Here is a 19454-nt window from a genome sequence, read left to right on the forward strand (position 1 = left end):
GGCGCCCGCCGGGGGCCGGTCTGCGCGGGGCGGGGGCGCCGGCGCTCCTGGGAGCCGCAGCCGGCGGGGGGCGAGCGGCTGCCGCCCGCAGACTCCTCCAGGGAGCAGTCGAGAGTGCGGCTAGAGCGCCCGCGCGCCAGGACGCTCTGGCAGGCGCCGCGCGCTCCTCTCTGTCGTCGGGTCCGCCTCTCCGGCTGCGTGTGGCACCGCTGCGAGTGGAGCGGTCGTGCGGGCTCCGCCATGATGAACAGCGGAGGGATCGGGGTGCCGCTGGGCTTCCCCTTGGGCCCCACGTCTGTTATCCAGGTCACGAACCTGTCCTCGGCTGTGACCAGTGAGCAGATGCGGACTCTCTTCGGCTTCCTGGGAGATATCGAGGAGCTGCGCCTCTATCCCCCGGAGTAAGTGGGGCCTGCGCCGGCCTCCGGAGCGATAGAGACTTGGGAGGAGGAAGAGGCCTAGAGGGGCCGGGAGAGCTGAGGGAAAGGGAGAGGCAGAAGGCCCCTGTGTGCCATTTTGAGTGTGGGCAGCAGAGCTTCCCGCACAGGGAGGTGGTCACGTGGTCCCACCCCTTTGTATGGCAGGAGCGGTAGGGGAAAGGCGCTTCGCCCGGATTTAAGATGGCCGCCCCGGCCTGGAGGAGGCGAGCAGCGGCGGCAGTTCCCGAGCCGCGGGCGCAGTGTTCTGGCGGCGGTTACGCCTGCCACTCCTGCGCGGTGTCGCCACTGAGCCGCTGCCACAGGCCTGGCGAGAAGCGTGCGCCCAGGCTGCCCCGGAGCGCATCCCCGGCTCAAGCCTTTTTTTGCCCCTTTCCCTGAAAACCCCCTTTCTGTGGCCCACCTTTCTCTTCGCTCGGACTGAGTGGAGGGGTGTTGGGCGAGAGAGCTGGCTGCCAGGCCGCGCTGCCCGGGCGGTGCGTGTCGGCGGGATTAGCTCGGGGTTTTTTTGTTTTGTTTTTTTTTTTTTTGTGTGTGTGTTCGAAGGGCTCCCTTCCTCGAGAAGGGGCCGCTCGAACAGAAGCCAAAATAGGTGTTCACAGAGGGACGGTACTTGGCCCTGTCTTGTGCTCAGAAATGCTCCTCATAAGACGTGTGCAGTAAATGAAAGTTAATAACTGATACTACTCGTTTCTCTAAATTATAGCTGTTCTCGTTATGTCAGCTGCATGCGAGGCATGCACTCAGATGGGAGGTACTGAAGTTTGCAAAATTAACAATATTGTTTCTCCCAAGCAGTTGATCATCAACAGAACAGGGGAGGCAAATAAATATTTTTTTCTTAACAAATCTGTTCTACTAGGACATGGATGACAGACATGTCCTTTGAAACCATTTATCTTCTTTTTTCTCATGAAGATTAAATAGAAATAGCAGAAAGGGGCGGGAGTCATTCATGTCCAGATAGTTCAATTTTAATACAAAGAAGACGTTCAGATGAATAAAATTTCAATTTTTGAAACTAAATATCAAAAAAGTTGGGTTTTATCCATTTTTATATGTTACATTACGTCTTGGGTAGGTTTGAAAGAGGACCATTCAGAAAAATTAAATGTGATTTAGTATGTATGTAAAGTATATATAATAGGCACCCATTCGTGTAAAGATATGCTTAGAACAACCTTACTGAGTTTTAATAGATTCATGGTGATTTTTATACAGTTTTCTAGGGTTTGACTTTGGACTTGTTCCACACTTGCTTCTTAATGAATGAGTTTTCTTCTGACTGAATATATTATTTAATTGTTGCTCTTATTTTTCACTGTTATATAACAGATTTTAAGGCAAATAAGATACTTTCTTGGCATTCATATGCAAGTAATGTTTGTGCCTCTGTATAAAATTTTGCCAGTGTGTATATATGTAGACTGTTCCACTCTAATTTGTTGTGCAACACTGTACGACTGACTTGAATTGACTCCATGTTGGGAGTGGAGAATTGCTGTCATTATTTAACAAGAGCTTCTCAGTTTGCCATTTGCAAAACTTCCAGTGCTTACTGATTTTTCTCAAGTGGGAATACACAGAGGCTATTAAGGAGGTAGGAAGGAGGCCTCCTGCAAGCCCACATGTGCAAAAGGTGTCCGAGAAACCACACTTGCATGATGATGCCAACATTTGAATATGCGAGAGCATGAGAGGATATGCTGTGTTCCCTGCTCTGTAGAATATTCCGTGAAACTTTTGAGTCTTTGTTGTGTGTTGCTTTTAACAGCCTAAAGTTACTTAAATTTAAATTTACAAAATGTGTTGTTCAAGAAAGTATTAATTTGGTACTTCTGTTGGCTGTTTAAACAGAGTTTTGTGAGAAGATGAAGTATGACTTCATTTTCTCACAGTTCTGAACAAGCCTGAGACCAGTTTTTACAGATCACTTTCAGTTTGAAGTACAGTTGAAATCTGAAGGTGGTTTGCAGGGTGTGACAGGTCTTTTGCTTTGGGTATGTATGTACTCTAGTATGCCAACCACTCATACAGTTTAGAGCTAGTTTTTGGCTCGCTAGGAGGCCAGTGACAGCTGTAATCAGATATTTGGTCCCAGTCATGCTTTTGTGTTATGCTTGTCACCCAGCTGAAGTCCGTGTTTCAGAGAAGGCTTCAAAATTACGTTTGTAGTGATAAGCCTTCAAAGGTGGCTCTAAGAGGATTTTTGAACAGTTAAATATTTGAAAGCTTTGAGCAGCAATTGGATTTTTGCAGAATTAGTTGTTTGAAAGCAGGAGGGCACAGACTGTCTCCATTAGGTGTTGAAAGCCTTGCACTGTAATACTATTTGCTTTTGGATGGTCTTGGAGGCTAGAACACACAAGTGTTTCTTAGACATTGTTAGATCCTGCAGTGACTGCAGTATACGAGGCCTTTGAGAGAAGACATAAACAGCCTTGTTTAAATGTGATCTGCACAATTATTCCATAACATCTTATTTTGATAAGTTATTAATTTCTGTTATCTCCACCACCATCACCCTCCTGAGAAAATCCAGACCGTTAGAGGAATGTTTTGTAGCCTTTTATTTGATTTTTTCAGTGTAGTTTTCTGAATAGGTCATTCTTATGAAATGGTTTTGGTTGGTGGGTATTCTGTTGGGAGATGGATGTTACTGTCTCCCTACAAAGGGAAAGAAAAATGGCAGAAACATCTGAATACTATTTAGATATTTCCTTTTTGAGTTTTCTTGCTTTCCTAAAGAAACTAGATTACAGTAACCTTGAATAAGAGATGTAGGAGTTGCTTTTTTGCCTCAGTCCTCTGTAACCCTAGGAAGACTATGACTCAACCTCAATTCAGCCTTAGAAAAGGTTAGCAGAAAAAAATGGAACGAAAGGAATTAAAACAGAATAGGACTTTTGTGTTTTAAGAAAGACTCGTTAAGCCTGCTGGGGAGGTTTAGGAGGCCCACTTTGTAAAAGGGGAGGACTCAATCACTGTGAAACCTTTTAGAATTTTAGATCCTTTGGGTCTTTTGGGTCTTAATCATCTTTCTTGATGTAGATGCAGTATTGATGTGTTTTCAACAGAGGTGGTCTCCTTATGGAAAATTTCTCCTCTGTAACCTTCAGAAAACACTTTGTACCAAAACTTCTTTTTAGGGCCTCATTTGCAGCAGTGTTCCGATGTTAATATTTTTTAACATACTTCCCACATAGCTTTTGTAATTGAAATCCAGAAAATAGAGGGGGAGAATATTATAAAAAATACACTTGCAGAGCTGGCTCTATAGATGTTTAAATTTACATAAATTTATTTATGGGGCCTGGAACTGCCTGGAACAGAATTATGTTCTTGAGTTAGCAATCAAAACAAAAAAGTAAAGAATCAGGAAATGTTAGAAGTCTTCAACAGTCTGGATCACAGAATCTTCAGTGGAGGTTTCAGCCATTTGAGTTGTAACAGTGGCATGTGTATTTAAAAGCAAACCCCAAACTACCCTCTCCTCCCAATCCCCTCCTCCAGATGCCCTTCCACCCTCCCCCCATCAAACCAAAAAACCCCATGACCATAAAAAAAAATAAGCTTTGCAGTGAATGAAATCTGGCTCTTCAGAATATGTAAGATTAAAAGTTGTATGCAAACATTTCTGCTGAGTACTGATAAAGTCGTTGCTCGCTATCATCTCTGATGTTGGAAACTGTTCTGAACCAAGACCTTACAGGTGGCTCAAGCTATTCTGTACAATTATTTCCTTCCTAATGTGGAAACTTGAGACTGTGAAAACATTGGCCACTACAAACAAAATAAATGGGCAGAAGAAATGTAGTCATCTTACAGTGTTTTTCTAAATTGTATAAGGCTGACTTTCATATTTATGTGTCTCCCACTCCCTGTTTATTTTTGCCTCCTCAGCCTATCTGTTTTCACAGAAGTTTCCATCATAAATGTTTCTGAATGCCATTCTGAAGTTGGGCAGCTCTCTAGATATTTTACCTAGGTGTTACCTTTCTGGTAACCAGAAGCATACCAGCCTGCCTGCCTCAGACTAAGTTCTTGGTTCATTTATGCAATTAATATGATGAAATAACGTGTCTAAAATTTCTGAGCTTGTATTTCAATACTAAAGTCTAATTAATTCCATACCACAACTTTGGGAGTACCTGCTTGGAATCTGAGGAACTACAAGATGGGTTGGGCTAAACTTGGAACTGCTTCTGGTACTTCCAGAAAGTTGACAAGTGTTTCTGTTTCAGCTGAGGAAGGGTCAGAATGGCACTGTTTATGCAGTGTATTTTCCATGAATTACTGTTTTGCTAGAAGACAGATGGTCTTTTTAAATGGAATTTGCTGATCCAGCAATATCCTATTGCTTTCTCTCTTTGAAGATTTTACCTGTACTTCCTTCATGTGAAGAAATAAACTGCTTGTATAAAGATTACAAACCTTGACTAGGGAATACATTTTTTCAAAACATACTTCTTTGGCTTTGATCAAGATTCCAATGTTTATGTGTTGTGCTTTCTGACATCTCTGTTGGTGTACTTTCTACTGGAAAAGCAAATTACAAATTTTCTTCCTTCTTCTAGCCAAATAGTGAATTCCTCCTACCTCCTCCAGTGCCATCCTGCACTACACTATGCCAAACTAAGGCAGATGTTAAAAAGGATTCTTGTTACATTAGTGAACATTTGAAAAAACATATGTTACACACCTAACATTTGAAAGAACTCTCAAGAACTGCTTTTATCTTAATTAACAAAACTGCTTTCATGAACACCTAAGAAAGAGTATTGGTTATTATGGGCTAATATCTGAAGTACCCACTGAAAAATGACTGGGCTTGTTGTTTGGCTTTCCTAAACAAGAATTATTTGGAGGAAGAAGGATAAATATAAATTATTTACATGGCAAATGTGTCAAGGAAATATGCTACTTGCAATAGGAATTTGGAATGCACTGGTCAGTGTTGTTCACCAAGATTATAAAAGAAAATTAGCCTTGTTAATTTGGGATTTTGACTTCCGTAAGTTTCTGTTAAAAAAGGAGGTGCTATGCTATGCTTTTTTCGGTCACGTAAGTAGGCAAATTAGTAAATTTCTATATGCTTGCCTTTTGGCTAACTTTTCCAGGAAGTCTAAAATCTATTTTTTTATTAAGGACTAATAGTTAAAAATACATGCATACAATTATTTGATGTGACTAATTGTGTTTTCCTTTTATCTTGCAGCAACGCACCTCTTGCTTTTTCCTCCAAAGTATGTTATATTAAGTTTCGTGAAGCATCGAGTGTTGGTGTGGCCCAGCATCTAACTAACACGGTTTTTATTGACAGAGCTTTGATAGTTGTGCCCTGCGCAGAAGGTTGGTATTTCAGACATTCTTCTGTAATGTCAGTCTTTGTCATGTCTGCTAATTGTTTTAAGCTTTCCATGTAAGAAGGTGGTGCTCTGTTGTTATTTTATTTTATTTTATTGCTTTTTGAAAGAAAGTCTTGAAACGAAAATTGAATGAAGAAACCCAATTATATAAACACAATTGAAATTCAGCATTAGAAAAAAGATAGTTAATTTAAATTAGGATAATTCAATTTTCCATAGTTATTATGTATTTTGAGGGAAAAGAAGGTAAAATAATTCTCTTCAATATGGTTTGTGTTGGGAAGCTTATTCTCACACAGAGTTCTCACTGAAGTCAATGGAGCACTGAAAAGATTAGGCAATTTCCAGGAACCAGTAACACAGCAGTTTGGGTCTTAATTTATCACCTGCGGTGGGGGTTTTTGGGTGTTGGTTTTTTTTTTTCTGAGGTACTGATTATTTTTCTATTTTTTTAGACTGAATCCCAGTTTTGCTTGTAGACTTGTGATAAATGCATTTGGCCATTTTAGATTCATCTTGTCATTCATGGTGATAATTACTGTTTAAATACAAATATTTACCTGCTAGTTTAATTTAAAAAATTCAGTTTTCCTTTCTTGTTACTGTGGAAGATACTAGTTTGTGAGCCATAAAAAGGCTTTCTTATGTACACAAGTACTCCTTTTTGGTTTTAGATATCTCTTTAAAAATGCAGTGATCTGTACAGAATGCTTCCAGCATAAAGTATTTTTTAAAACTCTTAATAAAATAAAATGCTTGGTGAATGCTAAATTTGCAAGTGTACCTTTAACAGTTTTTACAGATGTGTTGAATACAAGGTAGTTTGCATTATTAGTATAATATCCCAGATCTGAATACAGTTATATGAAGCATGGCCCTACAGTAGGCATAATGCTGGAGTTAGGCAGAGCCCCATTGACTTCATTGAGATCATTGTGCAATTTAGCATCCGTCCGTTTGTTTCTGGACTTTTTGCCTCTTTGAAGCAGAGACGTTCCAGCTGGTGGAGTGAACCTAACTTCACTTTGAACATGGTAGCTCTTTTGCCATGTACAGCAATATTGAGAATGATTGAACCATAAACTGCAGCAAATCCAGAAATACCTTCTACTAACATAACTTTTCTAATTGCAAGAGTCTGATTTTGGTTCAGAAAATACTGTCGACTTCTTGGAGTTTGTTAACAGCAGTCCCAGGGTACCATTTTTCAGCATGTTTGCCACATCATGATCTGTGTAGTATGAGATCAGTGCTGCTGTAATAATGGTCTGGGATGTTCCTAGCAAACTCTGACAAGTCTCCAGAATTTCATAGATTCTGTAAGTACTTTCACTAAAGGCTATACTGACCTACGATATACTGCCTATTCTTGTAGCCTTCTTAACAGGGGCATATGGCACATATATTTGTCTTTGTGAAGCCTAGATTTTTAGTTGCTTTTATGCCTTGTTCTGGGGGCTTGCTGGTTTTATTTTTTGAACTTGTTCTTAAACCACAAAGAGGATATTGCTGTATGCACTTGGAGCTGTGTAGAGGCTAATGGGACCAGAGTCCTTATTGAAAAATTGCCCCTAAATATTCATTTCCCCTAAATAACATTTCATCGAAAAGACCTTAACATTGGTTCAGTACTGCCAGAGAGGGAAGATTGCCGCCTAATGAATGAACAACACTTCCTGGTGTTTTTCTTGTGATGAGATCACTGCCTGACGTGATATGGCAACAGGCAGGTAAAGCTACATTTTCCTGTGTCTCTTGATGGTAGTCAATGAATGGAAGGAGAATAAAATCCAAGTTCTGACAGATCTTGTTCTAACCCCCTTTGTAGCTGACTTACTAGGCATTTCTGAGAAAACGTATTACAGAAAAATTGTCACTGTTCAAAATCATTCTGGACCCCACAGAGATTTGTGCATAAGTAGGTGAACAAGTGATTGGGTTGTGAGGTCAATTTTTTTTTTTATGTCAGAATGCTGTTTCCATGTAACTTTCTAACAGAATCACTAATTTTAATTTATAAAGATGTGAATTTATATAGGTTTAACTTTCTGAGGAATTTATTGTGTGGAATAAGTATGGCTTTGGAGACCACAGCGCAAGATTTTTGATTCACTGTGTGTCATATGATGGAGTATACATATATGTTAATGGAGTCAGTGGAGTGTATCACAGGGTTTAAAAGCAGTGATGGCTATATTCTACCGGGAGGTAAAATTATATCCTTGGCCAACGGTGCCAATAATAAAACATTTCATGCGCCGAATTGAACATAGAGGAGAGGTAAAAGAGAACTCTGAAAACTTTAAAAACCAGAATAAAATCTGTAATTTGGAGTGATTTAAACAGTGGTAAATCAAGGGAGTTTGAGGAGGGGATCACTACTAAATGAAAACAATGTTAATTTTGTGACATTTAGTAAACAATTTAACCAAAATGTAACTGTAAATGAAGTAACATTATTAAGCTGTCAAAATATGACTTCTGTGTGTCGGTAGGTTTTTCTTTAAACGTTATACTTTGAGAACGCAAAGGTTGAAAGATAAACAGAGATGCCACCCTAATCATTCTAAATTTTATGTCCACATTATCTGGTAGATGGATTTTGACTATTAATTTGGTTTTGTATGTTTTCTCTGTGTGATATTTGTGCATTATTAGATGACTAGACTGGCCAAGGCAGACCTGTTACACTTGCCTGAGTTAGGCATTGTTTGCCATGCCACTAAACCTGCCGCCAAGTGAAACCTTCATGGGGGAAATGAGATCGAAGTCTGGCCTGCTGAAGATGGACGCCCTGTCTCTGTTTTTATTTTATTTTGCTTTCTTTCCTTTGTTTCTTTTATTTTTATTTTTATTTTATTTTGTCCCTTTTTTTTTGTTTTGTTCTGTTAAATCTCTTTCCCTTGTACTTGTGAACTGGTACTTCAGTTCTGTAAAAATGGTGTTTGTAAAGGGTTCACAGTGTTTCATTTTGAAGTTGACCTGAAGCTGCTTATGAATGGTGGATGGTATACACAGAATTTAGAATATTATTAATTTTTATGCTGCGAATTATGGATAAATTTGATTTGGAATATGTTTAAGCATCTAAATTCAACAGATGAGCACATTGTGTCGGAAGATGGAAATAGTGAGAAATATATCGGTTTTAAGATACATTCTTTCATATTTTATGCTTTATGAGTTTATCTTGGAAAAGAACAGCTGAAACTCTCCTGGAGAAGATAACTTTACAATGTAAAGTCGTGATCTTCCTCTGCTATTTTTCCTTGGCAGAGTAGTTTTATTTTAGGTTGCATGGTCTATTTAAAAGAAGGCTTACTATATATGTCTGCTATGAAGAGTTTAAAATAATTGTTTCTGAAATTGAACTTTCATGAATATTGAACGTCATGAAATACTTGTTTGTTTCTGATGAAACCTTCCTCCAGTGAGGTCAGTGGCAGTAAGATTTCATCCTTTTGTTTTTGTAATTTTCAGAAAAAACTGTTTACCACTCATAAGTACAAATGCAGCCTGAAGTTTCGGTTGGAATATGTTATGTGAGGCACATTGTCTTTTAACACTGTTATTTGTGAGAAGATTGAATCAGTTCCGTGTGCGTGTGTGTGTATGTATGTGTATATTGCACTTTGACATTCTCCAGTGGTGGTTATTTCAAGAAGAGGTTTTTTTAAAAAAAAAAAAAAGGAAGTGTCTTCTCGGTCATCTCACGATTTCAGAAGCCCTGGCAGTTCGTGCTGGAGTGATTGAGAAGGTTCTCATCCCTAAATGATGTTCTTACTTGTGAAACGGAAGCCCTGAAACAGCAGTGGTGGACCAGGTTGTGTCTCTAGTCCTCAGGCATTGGTCTTCCCAGCTGGCTGCATTGAGATCAGTTGGTTTCACTCTGGTAATGCACCAGACTGTGCACTACAGCTGGGAAGAGCTTTGCTTCCTGTTCTCTGTTGGATTTAGCTGTGACAGTTGAGGAATTGCCAGTAGGTGTAATCTCTTTAATCACTGCTGCTAAATCCAATAAGAATCATGAATTGGATTGCACAGGAATTATTTTGTTTGTAAGTGTGCATTTTCCAATGATCTAAAATAGCAGGAAAATAACAATTCCTTTAATTATATTTAGAGTAGATTTTTAAAAGAAGCAAACTTCCTTATTGTGGAAGCAGTTTTGGGGAGGAGGATTAACCATGTAGTTTCAGTACAAAGAGTAGGAAATTAATTTCTTCTGAGCACTTGGAGGGGGATAAAATTACTGTGATTAGTACTTGCTTAATGCAGATACTTCTGTTCAGCATTTAGCAAAATGGATTCTGGTATGAACTAGGTTGACTAGGGACTCTTAAGCACTTTGATATAAAAAAGTAACAATAATAACTGATACTTAGGACAACTGTACATTTCCTAAGAAGCATAAGGTGTGTCTCTAGGCAATGCAGAGCTAATCTACATCTGTTCCCAGATTCCTTTGCAAAGTGAAGAATCAATAAATAAATGATCATAGAATCTGTAATATATTAAACCCAAGAACTTCTAAGAAATCTTTCTAAGGATGTGGTGTGTAGATGTGGGATATTTATTTTGTCTGTTTCTCTCATTAGAAAAATATTTTTACTTCATTTCCATTCAACTTTTAAATACCATGAGTTTAAAAAACAAACCAGTTACTCTTAAACTAAAATGTCATAATCTGTTGTGTCATAACCCACATGTTTTGTTGTATCTTTGTGGGCTTCTATTCCTTTTATAAATAAATTCATGGAGATAAAACTCCAAAACTTAAAGCCTGTAACTCATGAGGTTATTTGGCCTCACATACTAATTGTTTTTCAAAACTGTCTAAAGAACAGACAAGTAAATTTGCAAGATATTTCAGGTTTTCTTTTTTTTTTCCCCACAACAGTTTGTTTTCTATAGAATTGTTAAAAGGTTTGACCTGGTCTTAAAAATTAGAGAAGGATCTTTAGAAAAGACAGTATCTTGGAATATACAGGCAAATTTTCAGGGTTCTGTCTGTAGAGACAGACCCTTTCTTATTCTTGAATAAAATAAATGAATCGTTGTGGCATGGAACTGACCAACTAGATTTTGTATTTAAAATAAAACATTGCATTGTTGAAGGACCAAAGTATTCTGGAAATAATGCTGCTAACTTTACAATGTAGATATGCATGTTATTTGTTCCTTGAACTGCTATAACGGTGCACTTAACTGAAAGTGTTCAGTGGATTCCTTGAGCAACATTTGAGCAAATGAGTAATTCCAATCATTTCAGTAAGATGACCCATATACTTAAAGTTTAGGCTTCTATTTAAGTACCTGTCTGAACTTGACTCATTGTCTGTCATAGTTATGTGCCTAACTCAGTTCCTATTTAAAAGGGCTAGATGCCTAAGCATCTCTTATCTGATTAAATGTATTTAATTGGCTTGTATGTAAGTGCATACTTAAATTAGGCATATACTTATGTATGTTACTGACCAAGGATCTAAATTAGAATACAGACATACCACTTGAGGAGCCATTTCAGCCATTGGATTTAGTTGAGCTATGTCTGTGGATCTTGTAGAAACCTGCATGAGTATCCAGTTAATAGCAAGATGCTAGCTGTACAGGCCAAGGTCTGTTTTATTAGTCATTTGAAAACATGCATTTTGATTTTCAGAAGAAATGGTACATAATTCTATGCCTAATTTGCATGCACAGCTGCTGGAACTGTATATTTGAAAGCCTCTTAGCTACGTATTAGGCAGGATCTGCAGCAAAGTACCTGATACTCAAGAGCAGTCAGGCAGATCAGGTAGATGTCTCATTGCATGCCTGACTTCAAAATGAAATCTGTAAAGAATGCTGAACATTGTGATAATGACTCAGATTCATGCATGTTTTTTAAAAAGCCCTGGAAGTCATTATTGCACAGTTAATTCTTAAGTGCTAATAATTTTCCTATTTTTCTCCTTTAGATAGCAAAATCAAGTGGTTTCTTACATGTTAAGGAGCAAGGTGCCTCAAAATTTAACATAAATAAAATAATGTAAATAGGAAGCATGAGGAAAAAATGGGTACTGTTATTTTATCTTTTCTATTCCACCCATGCTACATATAAATTAAGTTTCCTTTAGATTTGTTTTGTCCTTTGGTCATATTCAGCTGTAACCCAGTCCTTGCTGCAGATCTGTAGAATTTGCAACACTTTTTTCTTCTTATTTTTTTAAAGTAGCATGTTTTCTGTGGGGTCTGTTGGAACTCTTATAGCTAAAACTGCACAGTGCTTTGAAACTTACCTCATATTTTGCTTTTTCATAAGAATATTTATATATTGATTTTTAAATCCTGAAGTTAGGGGTTTTATACCTAAAACATAGACAGTTTTAACAAAAGCAGTAAAAGCCACTGGCACAGTATTTGTATATACCTTGACTTTTAAAACAATGTTTAAATAAAAGCATTTACTTTATTAAAATGCATGGGATAATACCAGAGCACTCAGATGAATAGCGTATATACAGTTATGCCAGAGATTTTGAATAGATCATAAATACCTAGTATAATCAGAACTTCTTTCTGTAGTTTTTCAGTTTAATGTTTGTGCCGGTTTAAATCCCTTTGCATTTAAAATTTAATATGTACCATTAATTGTAATTGTAATTGTTTAACTAGTATATCTTTTGATTTTTGAAGATTTTTGGGGGTTCATTTAGCAGTCTAATTGTGACTAACATTGAATGAAACCTTCATTTATTCGGATCAGATATTACTTTTAGCATGGCAGGGGAAATACAAGCTGGTTGAAATAATAGAAAATACATATTTGGGGAAAATATACCTTGCTTAGCTGATCAGGTATGATTTTCTTCAATCTCAGTAAATTTAAAGCTGATTTATCAAAATTTCAGATAAACTGAGGTGACCTAGAATGTGAGACAGTACAAATCTATATTTTTTTTCTGTCCTCTCCTCCTCCACCTCCAGCTTCACTTGTAGTATGTGTTGTGTGGAGTCACAGTAGTTCAGTAGTTTTCAGTTTATTTTTATTTATTTTTACATCCAAAGTAGGTAGCACCAGAGGAATAAAAAGAAAGCACAAATTTGAGTTAGCACATACTTTGTTTTTTCTTTTTTTTTTTTTTTTTCTTTTACTGATTTGGTTATTTGCCATTTCTGGGGATTAAACTTTAAAAAATGTTCTTCTTTTCTGTATCTGATGTTCTGTGTGCTATTAGTGATGCAGCCAACACGAACGGTTGTCATGTGTAAAACAACTTTCGATCACCGCGAAAACACCGCCCTGGGAAAGCGTCCATGCTTGATATCGTTTGGTTCATGAACATTAAGTTTCCAGTACAGGTGACCCATAGCTCAAAGTGTTAAATAATTGTATACATTATGCAGTTTTTAAAATAATAATCCATTAATGAGATTGCTAGTCTTTGAAGTTTTGATCACTTTTGTTTTTCCTAGTAGAGTAGGGTAAAAGGAAAAACTTAAGTTCTTATTTGTTTCTTTGTAAGGATCTGGTAGATAGATTCGTTGTTATTTATTACATTTTTAAATGCAAGGGTAATTGTAAAATCGTAGAAAGAGTAACACACATGTAGTGTTCCAACTCTGTGTAACACTTTCATTTGCTTCTTCAGGTAAAATCCCAGATGAAGCCAAAGCCCTTTCTCTATTGGCACCTGCTCCTACTATGACAAGCCTGATGCCTGGTGCAGGCTTGCTTCCTATACCTACACCAACGCCTTTGACTACAGTAAGTAAAATACAGTTTCTGTTTGATTTCTGGTTTCCTCTATACTCTGTAGTCTTTTCTGTGTTCAGAGAACAAGAACTATCTGTTCCATGGATGTCCTCTTGTATGCTAGATCAGTGAGGATTTAGCTGTGGCGCTTTTGAGGGTAGATCACAAGATGTCCATGAACTACCTTTCCTGGGTTTTTCTTTCAGATTATTATTTTGCAAAATAATGGGTAAATACTGATTTTGGTTGTGTCCATTTTAATTGTCCTTCCCTAGACTCATTAATTTGGTCCAGTGGCAGTGCTATCCACCTCCTAAAAATTTATTCAAGCATAATAGTTACATTGACACAGTTCTTCAGAATATTAAAATACCACATTAGGGTGCTTCTACTTGATACCTTTATGACAGGGCTTTTTTGACTGTTTGTCTAACGATGTTTTCACTACAGAAAGCACAGGAGCTAGCTGCTGCTACTTCTGCTCAGTTCCCTTTTGCCTCTGTAATCCTTTTTTGACGTCAGCAGGCTGCTGTGACCTATTCAGGGAAAATTTCACGTTAAAACAGAGTGGTTTTGTCTCTTGTTACATAAAAAAAAAAATTGTTGAGAATTTCTCACACTTGTTACAAAATTTGTTTGCTGGCAAGGCAGTTGCTTTTTGGGTAGAGAAAATAAAATTCAAACCAGGAACTCAGCAGGCCAATTCAGAAGTGATTTTTAAGTGACTTTTTTAAATAACATTCCTCAGGAGAGATTTTGATTCCCAGCTCCAAAAATGAGAGCTGTGTTGTCCTCATTCTCTAGGAAGGGACTGTAGGGTAAGAACTTAGACTTAAATATCCTTCACATTTCAACTGTAATTAATCTTGCTTTATGTGATGTGTTTGTCCAAAAGGTACCCCATCTGTCACTTTGATGGTCTGATAGCTATTACAGAACGAATTGGCCCTGCGCACTGAAAATTCCTTCCTTCCCTTGCTGGGCAAGGGCTCAGCAGTTCCTCATCTACTCCTAATGCTTGTTGTGGCAAAAAAATATGAGCAGTGTCTGAAGTCATCTTACTCAATGTGATTGACTCTAAGCATTAGAAATTCAAGCCTGTGCTTTCTGATTGGTATACTGCATCCCTGGCCAGACCTCTTTGAGAAGATGCTAACTGATAGCTCACAGAAAATCTTAACTATAGAAAGTGGTTTATGGGTAGATTTTTAACTTTTAAAAATCTGGGACCTTAAAGTCATCTAAAGTATTACCTATATTCATTAGTTTCATTTTCACAGAAATGCACAAGGCAGGCAAGTATTAACAAGTGAAGTATCTCCCACCAGTGCTTGGTTGCAAAGCATATTCTGTTTTTGTGTTTTTCAGCTCGGTGTTTCACTTGGCACTTTGGGGGCTATACCAGCAGCAGCATTGGACCCTAACATTACAGCGCTGGGAGAAATACCACAACCGCCAATTATGGGGAATGTGGATCCATCCAAAATTGATGAAATCAGGAGAACAGTCTATGTTGGAAACTTGAATTCCCAGGTAGCTCTTTTTTGGTGTAATACTTAGGATTGTATATGTTCATCAAATGTCCAGATGGGTTGTGTTAGCTGAGAATGTCTCAGAAATTGTGAGATCATGGTAGCTGTCCCCCACAACACTGTGCAGTTGCTTAAGTACAGTGAAATGGAATGATGTGTCCTAGTGAAAGTTGCAAAATTAGCATGAATACCTTTGAGTTTCTCTAACAGGAAAGGTAGGTCTGTCAGAAACTTGGTTTTGCAGCAATTGATTGGATTAATTGAAAAACTATTTGCTTTTGACTGATGGCAATATTTTATTTTCATTTTTTTTGACTGCCGAAGTAACTAGTCGAGTGTAAAAGTACTATGATCATGATAAAATAAAACAAGCTGGAAGGTAGTAGAAAAACAGATAGAAGCTAAGTCATGTTGTGTTGTTTGGATTTTTTAAAAAATTGATCAAAAGTCACAGTCAGTAGCTTAGACATAGGTGTATAAGGAAATTCCTCATCAGTTATTTCAGATGAGTTGCCTGAAAAGTGCAAAATCCTATACAAATTTTTTTTTAATGTAGATGTAGGACTTCAGGGCTTGTGGTTGCACTGTTTTAAATTGTAGTATATTCTTTAGAGTAACAGAAGTAAAAATACCTGTCTTTCCTAAAGTGTAACATTAACAAAGTCATGTCACCTCTGTAATAATGGTGAGATATCTTTCCAAAATCTGTAGCTCTTAGATTACCTGGTATATTGGATAAGTGCTTTTCATTATATATTTTACTTCAGCTGAGCTCTTCGACTCTTTCTAGACTACAACAGCAGATCAGCTCCTTGAATTCTTTAAGCAAGTTGGAGAAGTCAAATTTGTGCGAATGGCAGGTGATGAGACGCAACCAACAAGATTTGCTTTTGTGGAATTTGCAGACCAAAATTCTGTACCTCGAGCTCTTGCCTTTAATGGAGTTATGTTTGGAGACAGGCCACTGAAGTAAGAAATTAATTATCCATATGACTGTTGAATGAGAGATTCTTTGTATCCTTACATATTTATGACTCTGATGTGCAGGAAACTGCTGTGATGAATATTTTTTCAATATAAAGACCTATTGTTATCAAACTAGAATGTTTTTATAAACTCCAGTTTCAAGGTTGGGCATAACTTTCTCTGAGAAGAATATCGATGACACTGAGTAAAATATATTTAATCTTGAGGAAGTTGTAGTAGTGAAAGAATCTGCAAGGTCCTTAGTACTAATTAAGCTTTTTATACAATGTGTATGTAATTAGTAGGCCTTAACATAGAGATTCGATCTGAAATTGAGAAATAGATTCCTAAACTTCTACTAGAATATATTTTAACATGTAAATGTTATGCCGCATTTATTTAAAAGTAGTAAGATTCAAAAGCAATAAAAGACATTTCAGATACTTAGAACAGATGAATGTTAGGACAAATCTGTAGTTTTGCTGAACTTTGGTCATACATGGAAACTGAGGTATTTTCCTTTCTTAGTTGTTTTTCATTTTTCCTTTTCAAGTGTTTGGGAGTTAAAGGTTTTATTTTTTCCTTTAGAATAAATCACTCCAATAATGCAATAGTGAAGCCTCCTGAAATGACACCACAAGCTGCTGCCAAGGAACTGGAAGAAGTGATGAAGAGAGTAAGGGAAGCCCAGTCTTTCATATCTGCTGCTATTGAGCCAGGTAGGTATATTATGTTCATTACCTAACACATACATTCTGTGTATACCTTTGCACATGCTCTTAGGAGCATTTGCAAACACGGGAAGAGGGTACTAAAAGGTGAACAACATGTGGGGAAACAAAAATAAAAATTGTGTTCATGCAACAGAGCAGTGGTATGAAGCTGACTTGATTTCATCATGTCTTATTTTCAGATACATGCTCACTGAATGTATTCAAAAATACAAAGTTAATACTTGATGTTGGTGCTTTTTAAGTTCAGAGTACTTACAAACTTTTAAAAGAAAATGCTTTATATTTTGTTTTGTTCTCCTCTAGCACCCATTAATGCCATAGTCTCATGATCAGAGGGAGTTAGTATGGTTCTGAAAGCAGTAATATTATGCTTTCCTTATCTGCAGCAGGTTAATACTGTCCCTGTGCTGTGCTCTTTTTCATGCTGCCTCAAGACTGTGTGCATCCTCATAGTAAATGGGATCAGAGAATTAATGTAGGATAAAACTTAACATATTGTAAAGGACATTTTTTCATCCAGATTGGTTCCCTGATCCCTGTCAACACTGAGATGCCAGGTCAAGGAGGAAGGTTTTGGTGCGTTGAAAGGTTAGACAGACATTTCAGTGCTGATTTATGCTGACTTAAACTGATTACAAAAACCACAGCATAAAAAAATTCTCTTCTTGTTAAATTTGCAGTTGAGATCCTCCTTTTTCTTTTCATCAGTGAGATTTTGTCATTCTTCTTACTAACAAAACCAGACATTATCTTACTTAGGTTAGATAGTGCGGAGTCTTAGGGGTTTTTTTGCGGGGGTGGGTGAGTATTTTCTGTTGTTTTTTAGGGTTGGAAGAAAAATAGCTCTAACATTTCCTCAATGTTAAACAGCAGAGTAACAGTCTTTTAGAGTCTGAACCAAAGTCTGGTGAGGTCACTGTTAAGGTTTCTGTTGACTTCCTGGCCTTTGGATCAAACTTTTCACCCTGTTCTCTTCATCCCTTCCTCCCACAAAACAATGTTTGAGGAATAAAACTTCAGAGTTTGTACAGTGGTTGAAATACCTAAAAATACAGATAGTACTAATTATTATTTACATTTTATGCTTGTTTTCAAAATAATGCCCTCTAAATTTATTCTTCTCAGGTTATTTAAAAAAAAGAAAGTAATTATATTAAATAATAGACCAAGAGGAGAACATATTGTGATCTTGTGCATTGTGGCAGCAACGTAAATCCCATTCCTAATAGAGCTAGCTGTTTATAATTATCTGGTTTATGTGTACTGCTGCAGGATGGCTGCACTCAACGAGTATATGCAATGACTTTCTTGGATGTTTCTGAAGGATATTTGCAAAGAAGGAAGATGTGCAAAGAGTAGGCCCCTTGCACTATATGTGGTACATTCCACTTGTGCCAGATTGTTAACTGGGATCTTTAAATGTTCTGAGCTTACACTGCAAAGTGGTTTTTTCCTCTCAGAGTCTGGAAAGAGCAGTGAAAGAAAAGGCGGTCGATCTCGTTCCCATTCACGTTCAGAATCCAGGTCTAGCTCAAAATCCCGATCTAGAAGGAAAAGATCACACTCAAAACACAGGTAGGTATGGTTTTTCTTTTGGTCTAAGAGATCATACTGGGTTTTTTGAGTGGTGGTGGTTACTGAGATTTCTTACAGAATTGTAAGATGAGTATCCCTGTGGAGAATATTACTAACTTAAACTGAGGAGATCAGAGTTACCAGGAACTTTGTCTCTGAATAGATAACTCTCTCCCTCTAAATACTAAATGTCTTCAGGATGACTTTTAGTTAAAACACACTAGAAGGCACTTTTTGTGCCATGTAGCATAACCATTTCTGTGGTTTCACGGTACATTTCGTGCCTTGTAACATAATATTTTGTGACCTGTATTTTGAAAAGAGAGTTACCTGTATTTTGTGGATTGAACATGTAGTTTACTGTTAGCATGCTGAGCAGTTAGGCTGGCTAGTTTTGCTGGTAGAAGGTTTCTGATGTCCTGAACTTCTAAACATCTAGTTAACAAATGCAATATTTTTATTTACTGTACTGTAAATGTAAAGCTATGGTTTTTAAAAGCAGAAGAAAAAGGCTTTAGGGGCAGTTTTTAATTCTTCGGCTTTTGTTTGCTTTGCTCAAACTTTTTTCAGTTCTGAAACAGGCTTTGGAATATGAGAGGAAATAAAATTTCTAGATCAACCTTAAAGTATACCCATTAAGATTTTTTCCAAGAATGAGACACTCTTGCTATGTGAGGCTTATAAATGCATCCTGAAATGGTTCAGATTCTTTCCATGTCAGGAATGTCTTCTGAGCATTTATGTAATCAATCTAAAGATACTTGGCTACGTTAAGTATCCAAAAAAAAAAAAAATCAGAATGTATTTGATAGCTTACACTTTAAAAAGGTGAGTATTGTCAGTGTTGCAGCAACAGCTCTGTTCCTTCCTTTCATGCGTCATCTTTAACAAGGCAACTAGGATTTTTAGATACAGAAAAAATGGCCAGTTATCATCAGTTGACCTACCAAACAAATGTAAGTGCAAGCTTCAGTTTTGCGATAGCGACACAACAATACATACTATCTAATGACATCAAAATGTTAGGTACCTTTTTAATGCAAGAAGAATCATTTAGTCACTTCTTTAGTTCTTGCTTCTTTGCTGTTTCTCTAACTCGGGAC

The 19454-nt window shown here is 37.4% G+C and overlaps 1 protein-coding gene across 10 annotated transcripts in view; it reads left to right on the forward strand.

The window, feature by feature from the left end:
* Positions 1–19454, forward strand: part of SREK1 (splicing regulatory glutamic acid and lysine rich protein 1) — a 35934-nt gene continuing 16480 nt past the window's right edge. For 2 of the 10 annotated variants that reach the window (XM_074856789.1, XM_074856790.1), the window contains exons 1-7: positions 2–401; positions 5656–5789; positions 13441–13556; positions 14913–15077; positions 15867–16045; positions 16631–16761; positions 18237–18351. In XM_074856789.1, the coding sequence (XP_074712890.1) occupies positions 241–401; positions 5656–5789; positions 13441–13556; positions 14913–15077; positions 15867–16045; positions 16631–16761; positions 18237–18351 (1001 nt within the window). In that variant the 5' untranslated portion in view covers positions 2–240. Of the gene's footprint in view, positions 402–5655; positions 5790–8464; positions 13151–13440; positions 13557–14912; positions 15078–15866; positions 16046–16630; positions 16762–18236; positions 18352–19454 lie in introns of those variants that run through there. The other 8 variants (XM_074856796.1, XM_074856798.1, XM_074856793.1 and 5 more) reach the window with 8 other exon arrangements.

The sequence above is a fragment of the Strix uralensis genome, chromosome Z (assembly GCF_047716275.1).
Source record: "Strix uralensis isolate ZFMK-TIS-50842 chromosome Z, bStrUra1, whole genome shotgun sequence".
NCBI classification, from domain to species: domain Eukaryota; kingdom Metazoa; phylum Chordata; class Aves; order Strigiformes; family Strigidae; genus Strix; species Strix uralensis.